At 38.8% G+C, this 13010-nt stretch overlaps 2 protein-coding genes across 4 annotated transcripts in view; both read right to left on the reverse strand.

Annotated features, from left to right (window-relative positions):
- LOC104130600 (sodium/bile acid cotransporter 7) overlaps positions 1-335 on the reverse strand; it is a 149524-nt gene extending 149189 nt beyond the window's left edge. For all 3 annotated transcript variants that reach the window (XM_035899205.1, XM_035899204.1, XM_035899206.1), the window contains exon 1: positions 265-335. In XM_035899205.1, the coding sequence (XP_035755098.1) occupies positions 265-321 (57 nt within the window). In that variant the 5' untranslated portion in view covers positions 322-335. The remainder of the gene's footprint in view (positions 1-264) is intronic.
- A 69-nt stretch (positions 336-404) lies between these two features.
- Positions 405-13010, reverse strand: part of LOC118452796 (sodium/bile acid cotransporter 7-like) — a 34700-nt gene continuing 22094 nt past the window's right edge. Inside the window, exons 2-5 of the mRNA XM_035899195.1 lie at positions 10606-10688; positions 5433-5569; positions 579-654; positions 405-440 (exon numbers count right to left, since the gene is read on the reverse strand). Of these exons, the coding sequence (XP_035755088.1) occupies positions 405-440; positions 579-654; positions 5433-5569; positions 10606-10688 (332 nt within the window). The remainder of the gene's footprint in view (positions 441-578; positions 655-5432; positions 5570-10605; positions 10689-13010) is intronic.

The following is a 13010-nucleotide window of genomic DNA, read 5'->3' on the forward strand; positions in this document are numbered from 1 at the left end:
TAACACCATTTTCTGTCAGAAACTTTTCTATCATCTCAGAAAACTCGAGCTTCTTTCAGTTTGAACAACACCAGCAGATAACACTATTTCCCTTGTTCGACACCAGCATAATACTCAAGCTTTGATTCTAAAAGTTTTTACAAACCACAACAGCATCACACTGCAGTCAGCGTTTTCCCACAAGAGCTCATCAGAAATAAATATTTGTTTGAACTTCTGTTTAAAAAAAGCATTCAAGAAAAAAAAAAAAAAATCAAAACTCACCTCATTTCCACCAACAGCTTTGGTTAAAATCACTGCAGAAGACACAGGAGGTGGCATGCAGCCTACTGTCTGCAAGCTGAAAACAACAAAAAGAAACATTACATTCCCCACACGATGCAAACACCATGCAACCTAAAACCTTAAATACCAAATAGCTGAGTAGAAACAATCATATTCTAAAAGTTTTTACAAACCACAACAGCATCACACTGCAGTCAGCGTTTTCCCACAAGAGCTCATCAGAAATAAATATTTGTTTGAACTTCTGTTTAAAAAAAGCATTCAAGAAAAAAAAAAAAAAAATCAAAACTCACCTCATTTCCACCAACAGCTTTGGTTAAAATCACTGCAGAAGACACAGGAGGTGGCATGCAGCCTACTGTCTGCAAGCTGAAAACAACAAAAAGAAACATTACATTCCCCACACGATGCAAACACCATGCAACCTAAAACCTTAAATACCAAATAGCTGAGTAGAAACAATCATCTTATCACCTGCGCAACCCAGGCTGCTTGAGTTACAGTTACAGCCCCGCACCAGCTGGCAGGATTTCTATGCCATCTCTTACCAACCACCACAGTGAAGAGTCACACCACCATTTAAAAACCCACTTAACCTCTCTGTGACTCCATTTCCTCACCTGTAGTACTGTATCTAGCATTCACAAAGATATCTACACATCTGTCACAAAGATAACTCTATCATGTGTCCTGGTGCAGTAAAGTTTGTAGCATGTTTTGAGGTACCTGTAGCTATTTGGAAAAAAAAAAAAAAAAAAAGAAAATGAGGTTGTAAACCCCTGTTTTCTTGAAAAAGCTGTTCAGTGATAGGAGAGCAAGAACCACCATGCTCACTATTTCAGGTTCCCACTATACTTTGTAATTATTTTTATTTAGTAGGCATTGATGAAAAACAATTAAGCTTTTTATTGCCTGAACATTAAAAGCTTATCAATGTTTAATTTTCATGCATGTTTTCATTTCTTGGTAAAATCACTTGACTCCCATTAATCAACATAGCAAAATCTTTCTCCTGCATTTTAGAAGTCTAAAACACACTATTACCTGTCATTTTTTCCATTGTTTGTGCAGCAAGATTATCAATGTATATAGAAAATGCTGTTGCAAATTAAGAAAAGAAATGGTGACCCTTCTTTTGTTTTCAAAGACAGTCCACAGGAAGTGGTTACTACAAAAATTAGTTGTATCAAATCCATAATTAGAAACAAGAAGAACATACCACAATAGATTACAATTAAATTTGGGACTAAGTAAAATAGGCCTACTGAAGACAAACTATGTTGCCTTAGAAGGAACAGTAAGGCATGAAATGAAACCCCAAAAGCATGGAATCTACATATGTTTGCAAGCCCTGGAGTTTGAGACAGTATTCTAGTTCAGATCAATTAGTAGCACTGAACGGCTTTGCACTTGTAACTGTGTTAGTCCATCCCCGAGAAACACAGAGTCAAAAAGCTATAGCAAACAGAAGTAGGAAATCCAAACAATAGGGAGCATATTATAGCACAATCGATATGCTGCAAACATACAAAAAGCTTAAATAGAAGAAACAGGTAAATGACAATGACGGTATTCAGCTTGTCAGCTACAGATGCGCTGGGAAAGGAAAGAGACAACCAATGTAAGCGTTACATAAATGCAATCACAAAGTGCTAAGCACCACCTTGGAAGTACACTGTAGCTTTAGCTTACAGTGAAGTAAGCTATGAAGCAGGGAGTTGTCAGCACTTAGGATAATCTCATATTGAAAAGAAAAGAAATACAGGAAAAAGAAGTAGTGTGTAAAGTTTGGAAATGTGTGTGAAAATATACAGCAGACAAACAGATGGCAATTCTGATGTCCACCCCCTACATCGGTTGTGATACTGTTATCTCTCCTCTACATGGTCTCTTGGCAGTCAGCTCCTTGAACTTCTCACCGGCACTAATAAGGGGTGGGTTAAGTTGAAAGTTATCCAGAGAGGTATGAAATGTGTGCAAGGGCATTTTCTCAATTGCCAGGGATTTTCCACACTATAAGAGCAAGATTTAATAACACAATCTCTGTGAAGCCTCTCAAATTTAAAATAATACATTTGGAATTTAAAGAAAGAAAATAAAACCATAGCTTGATAGTGATTTTTAAATATTCCTCGTATGAAAATATCAATCTACAAAAAAGCCTGGTACACACTAAATGGAAATACTTTTAATCAGGTGTATTGAAACATGCACTTGTCAACTTTTTTTTTTCTTGCTTTGTATCAACTACATGTAACACTACCAATATACAAACAAATTCCTCTAATGGCCAGCAGATTATAGATAACAACCACCTGAAACATTCCCCTGGTTGAGGCCATGCCACAAGCACTAACATCAGGGGTCCAAAAACTTGCTGAAGGGCAATAAATAATACCTGTTCTGCTAATACATTACAGACAACCAAGCAGTAGGGTCTGAAGTGACATGTTTTAGATATGGAACTACCAAAGCCGTATCTTGTACCAGATCTTTGCATCTCATGCCTTACCACCTGTGCTGTAAATGCTATACACTAAGAGTGGCAGGAGAGGTGAATCTGCGGAAACATGGGTAAGTTGCTTCATGCTCCTTTTCAAAGAGATCCTATCAATGCAAAACCTAGGCAGCTAACAAAAAATTAACTTAAAAGATGCTTTTGGATGATGTCAGTTTCTGCTCTATTTTATATACTTGAAAATAATTGCAAAACAGCAAACCTAATATCATCCCAGACAGAGAGGGGAAAAAAAGACCCCAACTGTAGAAACACAGATGAAAAGCTGGTACCACCTGAATCTGCCTCCCAAATAACATTTACAGCAAAACACACCATTACAGAGGATGGGATAATCTACCATTCATTCTGAAGCAAAAAATTAACTGTGGGCTTGATCGTGCCCTTTAGGCATAACCCTGTGCAGAGAGTAGTAGAGAACCGCAGTCCCCAGGGGAGCCACCCTGCCAAGGGTACCGCGTGCCCTTGGGAGCATATGCCTATTTTTCCAGGCTTTTGCAAGGACTATCAACTGGCTTCCGCCACAAGCTGCGATAAACACGCACTATGAAGAAGGAACTTTGCCAAAGCTTGTCTTGTTCCCCTCTCCCGCTGTTTTCGTAAGGGTACTTCAGTGTTTTTAGGGAATAAAAACTACAGTTGTGGGGCATTAGGATGAACATCTCATTACACAGAGCAGCCAGGGCACAGGCAGTTCCTCACATCTGCTTCTCACTCTCCTTTCATGTACCCATACAGGGGCATGCAAGTACTTGCTTTAAAATGTGTTATCCTAGAATTAGGACAGAGCTCTGTACCTTCTGCACCTGCATAGCACCAAAGGTACAGCTCCCATCAGGCTCCCTTTGCAGGAGATGCCTTCAGAGCCACACAACAGCTGCTGCTGCTCTGAGCGTGCATGAGCATGGTTGGATTTGATGATCTTAAAGGTCTTTTCCACCCTAAACAATTCTATGATTCTATGTCCCAAACAGTGGTATTTATCAAGAAAGCACTCTTAAAAAAAAAAAAAAACAAAACACCCAAAAGACCCTTCATTAAACTCCTCAATCTGACCATTCGTTGAATGAAGTGACGGTACACCACAGTTACTGCACTAAAAGATAAAACACAGCCAAAACAGAAATAGTACTCAAGGAACAAGTGCTTGCAAGTCAGCTTGAACCATATACAATTATACTAGCTCACTGGTAAAACAGAGACACACCTGCATGAAAAATGAGGCTAGTTTGGGCTCCACTTTTGGGGAAATACACATAAAAGTGTTTCTTTTTAAAAAAAAAAATAAAATACATACATATGTAGTTTTATATGCAGTTTCACAGGTGTGTATGTGCATACATACATACACATATACTTGTGCATGTAACAGATCATGTCCCTTAAATACTAAGAACCAAAGTGGCATAAGAGTCATAGGAAAGAAGGGTTGAGAAGTGGGGCAAGGAACAAAACCAACAAAAATCCCTTGCACTTCAGAAACTGAGACTCCTACGGATTAGGAAGCAATTTTTGCTCACTGTGGAAAATCATGTCTCTGTTCTAGCTAAGAAAAAAACTTCACAATGGCTTTACTTTAAAGAATAACCTTTACTGTGAGTATCCAAATGCAAATGGACATTGTATAGCAACCTTGTTACTTCCTTGATGTACTAATACTGTTAAACAAAACAGTGCTAACTTTTACATGATGTCATCTCAATTTCACCTTCTCCATGTCATTTGGACCACTTCACACTTGGTGGAACACCTGGGGAAGCCTCTTAAAAACAAAACAAAATGCTCTTTTAGGTTTAGGCTTTGTAAAAACATGAACACGAGCAGCTTTATCATTAAACTTTTAGGACAAGGAACTCTCCCCAATCAATGTTTCACCAAGCAGTAAGAAACAATGAGGATTTTTTAAGTAGTTTTCTAAAATAATTTATTTTTGCATTCAAACATTCTAGTATAGCTGCATGCTGCTAGGTATTGACCTTTGATTCTGAAAAAAGCTTTTTATTTTTTTGATTTTTCATAACATCTATCACTAGTGCACCATCAGTGCAGCTTTAGAAGCACACATTGGCAAAGTACACCGAAGATTTAAAACGTGTTGTTTTCATGGTAATTTAGCTTCTGCTTATCTCAACGTTCTCCTCCTACAAAACTTTACAAAACTTTACTCTCCTTTTTTTTTTTCTTTCCTACACACATAGTTTAGTTAGGAGCTGATATGATACTGAACCCCAATCTGGACACATGCAAGAGATGATCAATACAGACTGTTTAAAAACAGGAAGGAACACTAGTTCGTGGCATACACAGTATTTATTCACTGACTTATGTTTTTCCTTCAGCACTCCTTTTCTTTCCTCCTCATCCTCCTTGAGACCCAGCACAGCACTTTAGCTGTGTTTTGTGAAAGAGAAAGCTAACCTGTTGCAAGCTCCCTAACTGACCAGACTTTCTAAAAATGAGACCAGGTTCCTGAAAGGATAATCTAGTGCATGTACTGTGTTTTCGACAGCAAAGTGCTGAAGCACAAAAACAACCACCAAAATCTGTTCACAATACAAGTCTTGAAACACCCATTGCCCTTTAAGAAGACAGCTACAAATGTATTTCACCCCATTATGCTTAAACATACCCTTTTAAAAGCCATTCATTTATAGGTGTGATTGATAATAGCTGAAGAAAGAGCCATATTGCTGTTGGGAAGAACACAAGTGTAAAAATCTGGACAAAAAGGTGTAGTTTCACATGCATCAAAGCACTTGTCAGCTCCTGCAAAAGAAAAAGAAGAGAGGAAGTTGCAGTCATAACAGCTGAAGTAAGATCATGTTTGTGCTTTTAAAACTAGGATCATCTTTATAACACAAAGAGAGTGCATGTCAAAAAGGCACCTTTAGGGATCATCTGATCTCCTCTTTAATAATGAAGTACATCCAGACAACATAAAAGCTCTGTCTGCTCCTGGGCATTTTTCCAAAAGAATTGTCCACCACTTCAATAATGGCGTAGCTCTCGGAACGGCAGCGTTCCAGCAGGCAGCCTTAGCACTTTGTCACCGCTTCAAAACCTGTGTTAACTATGCTGACGGCCTGTTTACTTTATTGACTGCTGATATCAAGAAGGGAAACCACCTGTTGTGTCCACTTGATTTCAGGTTTATCTAGTCTAAAGAGAGCCATAAACCGTGACGCTCATTTATACCGTGACAAAGGGATGTTTACATTACAGTCATTATTTGTGGTGGTTTTTTTTAAGGAAAGACTAACAAACATAAAAAGCAAAGTAATCCGTAGCAGATGTTGATTATTTATTGTATCAACAGATAGGAAATGTATAGAAAAAAATTAGGCTGATGAAGAATAGCAAAGAAAGTATATCAAGACCACAATAAGCTAACAACAGCTAAGCCATAAAATTCAGAAAAATACAGTGCAAAACACCAATGGAGATTGAGAAAACAAAAAAAAAAAAATTGCATTTTAAATAGTGTACATCACCAGAGAGGTGATCAAGTATCCTTACACAATAAATTCTTCAGTGTGTGTCTGTTTCTGTCTTTTCAGGCACTCCAAAGACCTTCTACAGAGGGTTTGAGTACAAGGAAAAAGCCTGGTGCCTTTCAGCTCATTTCAGCTCTTACAGATTTAGAAATTCCTTTTCCTCTCTCAAAATAACTTGCACTCTTTTCAAGCAAACAATGCAACAGGAAAAGAACTGATGGCACTTTTATTCAAAACCTAATTTGCTAGGATTCTCCAGCTATCTGACACCCCAGATGCATTAAAAAAAAAAAAAAAAAAAAAAAAAGAAGAATATAAAACAGTGTATTTCCATGTACAGTAATGTAGCAGCCCATCTTCAAATGCCACCCTCTCTCAGCTTCAAAACAGTTGGAACTTTTATGAAACACAATCAAATATTGCATTTTCAACCATCCAAATGCACACTGATGTAATATACATCTGGAAGTACTAGCAATTCAGTACCATGTCCTTGTTACTTTCTTCTTGTAATAAAATTATCTCCAAAATTTGGGTTAGGGAGAGAAACCTTCCACAACAAAATACACTTCCGTTCATATTCTATCCTTAAAGTTATACGTACATCTTGATCCAGTTTTACCAAGAAAGTATAATTATATTCAGTGCTTGGTTAACTGAATGAAACAACTTTTTTTTTTTAAATAAAGCAAGCTCTAAAGCAGGCTAGAATCACTCTGCATAAAAAAAAAAATAGGCCCTCTTCACATAACCTGTCACAGTACCTATGGCCTTATGAATAGCTTCACTGTAGTACTATTTCATCCCATCTCAAAAATAAAGCAAAAATAAAACATCTAGTAGTAGAAACACATCCTGCGTGGGAAGAAAAGACACCTGGAAATATATACATAAAATTGTATGTTTAAAAAGTCAATAATACAATTGAGAAAAAACAAAGCAAGTGACTTCTTCCAGCAAAGCTGCCAATTCCTCCTTCTTTCCCGCCAAGTCACCTCCAGTCCCAGATTTCCCAGTGGACCAGTCTCTGAAGGGACCATTACACATACGGAAGTGCCCTTTTAATTTAATATTTTTACTTTTGGAAAGGACCTTAAAAACAGATGATTTCAGAAAACTGTGTGATATTTTCAAAAGCAAAATCCAAGATAAAAAGTTGGGAAAGACTGGTTAGAGCTTCCAGGGCACAAGGAAGGCGATTACAACACAGCCAACCTAGTGCCTGAAGGAATGCTGTATTAGTGGAACAGGTCTTTGCAGATCTAAATTACCAGCCTTCAAAATGTCCCTACTGATTGCCTTTTAGAACAGTTACTCGTTAGACTGTACCATCATAGAACAAACACTGAGGCAAACAGCCTTCACCCTTTTAAGCAATCTACAAGGCCTTGTCCCAAAATACATCCATCACTGGATCCCTCAAAAAGGCAGAAGTCTCAGAAAAGTTACTGGAAGCCGCTAGTTATGGCTCTGTTTCTGCACACCAGGTAGAACAGGTTGCCTTGTCTTTCCCAGTACTTCAAACCCTTCAGAGAGCTTATCCTAGCCTCTCGCTGGTCGATGTGGGTCCCTGTTGCCATCCAGCTGTGCTCAGATGGTCATAGCTGGACTCCTCTGGGCAAATACCCACACAGAGCAAACAGTGTTTTCAGTGGCTTGCCAAATTCCTCATTGAAATGGATAACTCAAGTATGTGATTTAATTTCTGGGGCCCTATAGGAGGTATTTGCTTTAAAAGAGCAAGCTATCCAGTCACTGAAAACTGAAAGAGCATTATATTAAGGTGGAATCAAATGTTCTTGTCATTCCTGGACACAGACTACTTCTACAAATGTAAGAGGAACTCAGTAACCTCTAGATCTGAAAACATAACAAGGCCATGCGCTGACAGGCTCGCCCTGAATGCTGCCAATTATTTTGTAAAATGCTTTCTGTTAGCAAATTATTGAGCATGTGCTTTCACAGCAGATAAAACCAGAAGTGTAACCTTAAAAGAGCATCAGCTACTTCTAATTTTGTCAGAGTTATCAGAAGGACTCCATTAACACTGACACAACTTTTTATCGTTTCATAAAGCATACCAAACGCTAGTTTCCATCCAGCTAATATATTATCCAAGGTAGAACAGCTGACACACAGGTCAAGAACTAATAAAGATAAAAGCAGAAACGATTTACTTTGCAATTCCAATAAAAAGATATATTAACTGACTAATAATACCATCTCTAGGTTGTGCCTTAAACAATTAAAACATGCCCAAAAGTATTTTAATGGAATAATGACCTGGCCTTCTAGCACATTTAAGGATTGTTTTTAACATAAATTTTAGAAAGTAATAGCACAACGTACAATGAGTGAAGTGGTTTTCTTCCTCTTTGTCTTCTACCCCCATGGCAGAAATTCAGAAAAGGCTTAGCTTCTTGATGGAACATAAAGCTGGATGTACAGCTCCAGTCCTAACTGATGTTTCCAAAACAATCCAAGATCAGCTACCTGGATGTAAACATCAGCTCCTGTAAAAGCTGCATTTACATCAGTATGTTCCTTTTAGAACCACAGATGAAAAATGTACGCAATTTCAAAACAGGACATGCCACATTGCCCAGAAACCTGTCAGTCACATCACCTTAACTGGAAAAAGTTAGATGTACACTAGCATTGAGAAACTAATCAAGACTTTGATAACACTACTGATTTCACTCTCACTCACAGATGATTTACAAATATAAAGCTTCAATGATACAAACGAGTGAAAGGGAAAGAAGTTTTACATTTTTTCTCTGCATGCAAAGACTCCTCAGCCTAAAAGCAGAAAACTCAACTCCATTAGTACTACTCAGGCGTTGTGTGTCAGTCCTCGTCTCTGTGGAAGAAAGTGCCTCTCCGCAGCCTATTTCCATTAGGATTAATTACTGTCCCAGGCAAATAGATAACACAGTTCTTCTTGCTTCCCCATAAGACCACAAGGTTCTAAATAGCTGCTACAGAATTGACTGAAGTTACTCACTTCACTTATACTGTGTTCCAGCAGAACTAGAGGCCCTAGTGCCAAAACTGCCAACAGACACAGGAGGAGAGGGCTACCATGAATCCAAACACCACCTCCATGTGAAACTTTATCAGTATAACCATGATACAGGTATAGAAACTTTTTTTTTGAATGCACACTGTTCATCCAAATCCCAGTTTGCCCAGAAGATGTCTGGACAATATCCTGATGATTCTTTTAGGCATATAGTATCGTGCAACATATGAATAACACCACCTGTTAGCAGAGCCAGCCGTGCAAAAGGAATCAAGAAACCAGACTAGCAGAGCAGTGCAACGTTCTACTTCAACACTGGCTGCTCCTTCTCTTCGTGGCACATAGCCATCATTTCCTTTCTCCGTGCCTCCTTTACACATCACTAAGAGGTTCTTCCCTTCATCTTTTCTTACTCCCAGATTGTTCCTCTTTGAAAAAATGTGTGGCACAAAATTTGAAACAGTGTCTGTGATACGCAGCAGAGCGCAGGCATTTCAAGTCCACCTGTCTGCAACTAAATCCTATAGAAAAAGATTGCCAAGACTTTGTACCTGTTTATTGGCCTTGCATGTGCAAAGGAACCCTTTTGCGTTGACACTAGCTGCTGTCCTGCACCGACCCAGTGGTAACTTAAAGCCACCAGATCTTTGCTTGCATGGATCCTGTAATGACTAGCCTAAACAGTTTCACTTAGAGAGCACACCAGCAGGTGAGATGGAGAGAGACACAGAGAGCTCACACCTTCTCTTTGTGTCCCACAGAGGCATGGAGACTCCACATAGACTCCACATAGCCCCTCTCTGCCTAGTTCCCTACAAAGTTCTACCCTAGGATTCGCACAGTTTTCTGGCCTGTATCTCAGCTGAGCAGTGGGGAAGCCAAGGTGCAGAAGGGGTGGCCGAAGACAGGTGCTAGTGTGCTCCTGGGTCTCCCCCTACTTGGGGTTTGGGACACATCCAGGTTGTAGCTCCAGTCTCAAAATTGTGCTCACCACTTCCATTTAGTCAAAGCCCTGCAAGTCAAGCAACCCACCCTCTACGGACAGGTGAAATTTATTCACGCTCTCCTTCCCATCACGTTCTCTACTTTGCAAAGAATTTTCTGAAATCAAGGAGGGGTTATTCCATAAATGTCTGATATTTATCTTCTCTTGCTAGCTATTCTCCCAGCATCAACAACAGCAGCACCGTAATTAAATATTCCAATGACATTCAAATCTGATCAAAAGCAACGCAAAACTTTTTAAAGCAAAAAAAGAACGAAGCAATGAGAAGTTACAGTACCTCAGTTTTTAAGGAGAGTCCACTGTTAAAGAATATAGCTGAAACAGCAATGTAAGTTATGGTAATTTCTGGTTTCAAAGGTCCTAAAAAATACAGACATAGAGAACAAAGTGAACTATAGTCAAACAGATAATGATATGCATATATTACATTAAAGTAAATGAGAATACTTAGAAAAATACCCAGAGAAAATCTAATCATTAAAGTCTCTAATAAAAATAATGGGATTTCTATTAAAAGTTACTGAAAGCATGCTATTCATTTTTAAATAAAAGCAAAGCACTGAGTGGAGAGTGAGGTATGATGTCATACAAATTTGGCTTCTGTGATTACAGGCCACTGGGAACTAACAGGTAAATTCTAGAAATGTGAAAACGGGGAATTTTTCAGGGCTTTCCTCTGTCATCAGAGCATCCTTATAGCATCAGCCAACTCAAACCCCACACTCAAATAAAAATATTAGCTGCTCCCTCCACAGGGCCATCGATATCATTCATATATCTGTCTCTCAATTCTTCCCCTATAACACATACACCTGTCTGGCTGCCTGCACAAACCAAATCGTACTTTGCAATGATATCCTTGGGCAATACAATTCTGCATTACTCCCCCACAACAGGGCTGTGGCAAAACGATTCATTGCAGCCCTACAATAACACATTTCAGACACACTGCTGCAGCGAGATCAGCAAGAGCAGATGTCTGCACCTCCAAGGGTTCCACTATATTAAAGACTTGCATTTGTATATGTTTATATACTTTTTTTCAGGGAGATTAAAATAAAATACTTTTTACACACCTATAAAAATGATGAATTCTCTTAATACACTTTGCCTTCAGAGGCCACCAAGCGCAAAATATACATACTTTTTTTTTTTTTTTTTTTTTTTTTAACAGGCATTCAACCAGTTATAATATTAGAAAGAAAATATTAGCAGTCTACTTAGGACCAAAGTAATATCCTAACTCTGCAAGTGACAGTAAGTTGTCATAAGCAAAACTGCAGCAGCAAACAAGCAAGCCTTTACTCCACACTCCAGAAGAGAAGATCCTTTCTGCTCTCTCGGATGAATGATACATTGATGGTCACACTGGAGGAAGGTCAATGATCCTTAAATTAGAGGAAGTTGATCATACACTGAATCTACTCAAATTTGCATCGCAAGTCATTTAAACCCAAATCCTACTCTCAGAGAGGACTCTGTTGACGAGACATTAAAACTGTGTGTGTTAAATACAAAAATAAACCAAACAATCCATATGAAGCATAAGGTAAAAATAAGCCAGGAAATGCAAGAGTTAAAGTTGCAACAAAGCACGTGGCTGGTTGCAAAATTATGACACGTTAACAGAATAGGAAGAGTGGGGGGGGGGGGGAATAAACAGAAAAATTATATAAATATATATATATAGTTTTACAGAAAACTGTATTTGAGAGAGAGAATTATATAATTTTTCTAATCTTTTAGATGATTAGAGCATAGAAGTACATGCACGTACACACTGGGCAGACAGGCAGCAGGTGAGTTAGTCTGGCTAAGACAGGGGTCCTTCCAGGACTCTGTTTTTCTGGCTTAGGGTTTTTTTGACTGGGCTACCTGAACTCCTTTACACAGGAGAAACCTCTACCGCTAGAGCAACCACATGTTCATGGAGCACAGGGGACTCTGGCCAGAACAGATCCCCTTCATCTCTTGTGCAAAAGACTGCTCAGGAAAGCTCTTTTCACAAAGGAACTAAATAGGCTCATTCATCAAATAGGAAAACACACAAAAAGGGCTTGGCTTATGCCCTGAAGGTGGCAACAGCACAAATCTTTGTTATTTGTGGCACAATGTTCCACTGGTATTGATGCTGGACCATCCATATCATTCAGTAAGGCCCTGCAAATCACAGTGCATGGTTTTATCAGCTGCAAGATGACAAACTAAGGCTTTTGCATATGCTGACACTTCCCACCCCCCATATCTTTTTTTTTATTTTTTTTTTTTCTGGTTTTCAAACGAGCACTGAGACTGTGTAGCTTCAGAAGAAGAACACCGCTTTGGGGAACACGTGCTCACAAGTTTCAATAAATGCTTACAAGATTTTTTAAGAAAGTTGCCCAGGAACAACACCATGTCAACGCCTGACATCTCTTTGCAGTAAGATAATTAAATGAGGTGCTCCATCATAGTGCTTCCACGCAGGAAGTAAACTGAGGAAAAATTATCTTGTATTCTAGTTAAAAGGATCTCCCACGTTGCTGCTAACAATTAGCACGACAGTCAAACCAGAAAGGGACAAACCACCTGATACTATCAATTTAAAGTTGTCTTTAAGGTCTGCTGAAGACACAGCATGGATCCTGCAAGAAGCTCCATGTGGGTCCTATTCTCCTATGCAAAACAGCACACAAATGTTAG

This window comes from Egretta garzetta, unplaced genomic scaffold (assembly GCF_000687185.1).
Source record: "Egretta garzetta isolate BGI_Z169 unplaced genomic scaffold, ASM68718v1 scaffold258, whole genome shotgun sequence".
NCBI lineage: Eukaryota > Metazoa > Chordata > Aves > Pelecaniformes > Ardeidae > Egretta > Egretta garzetta.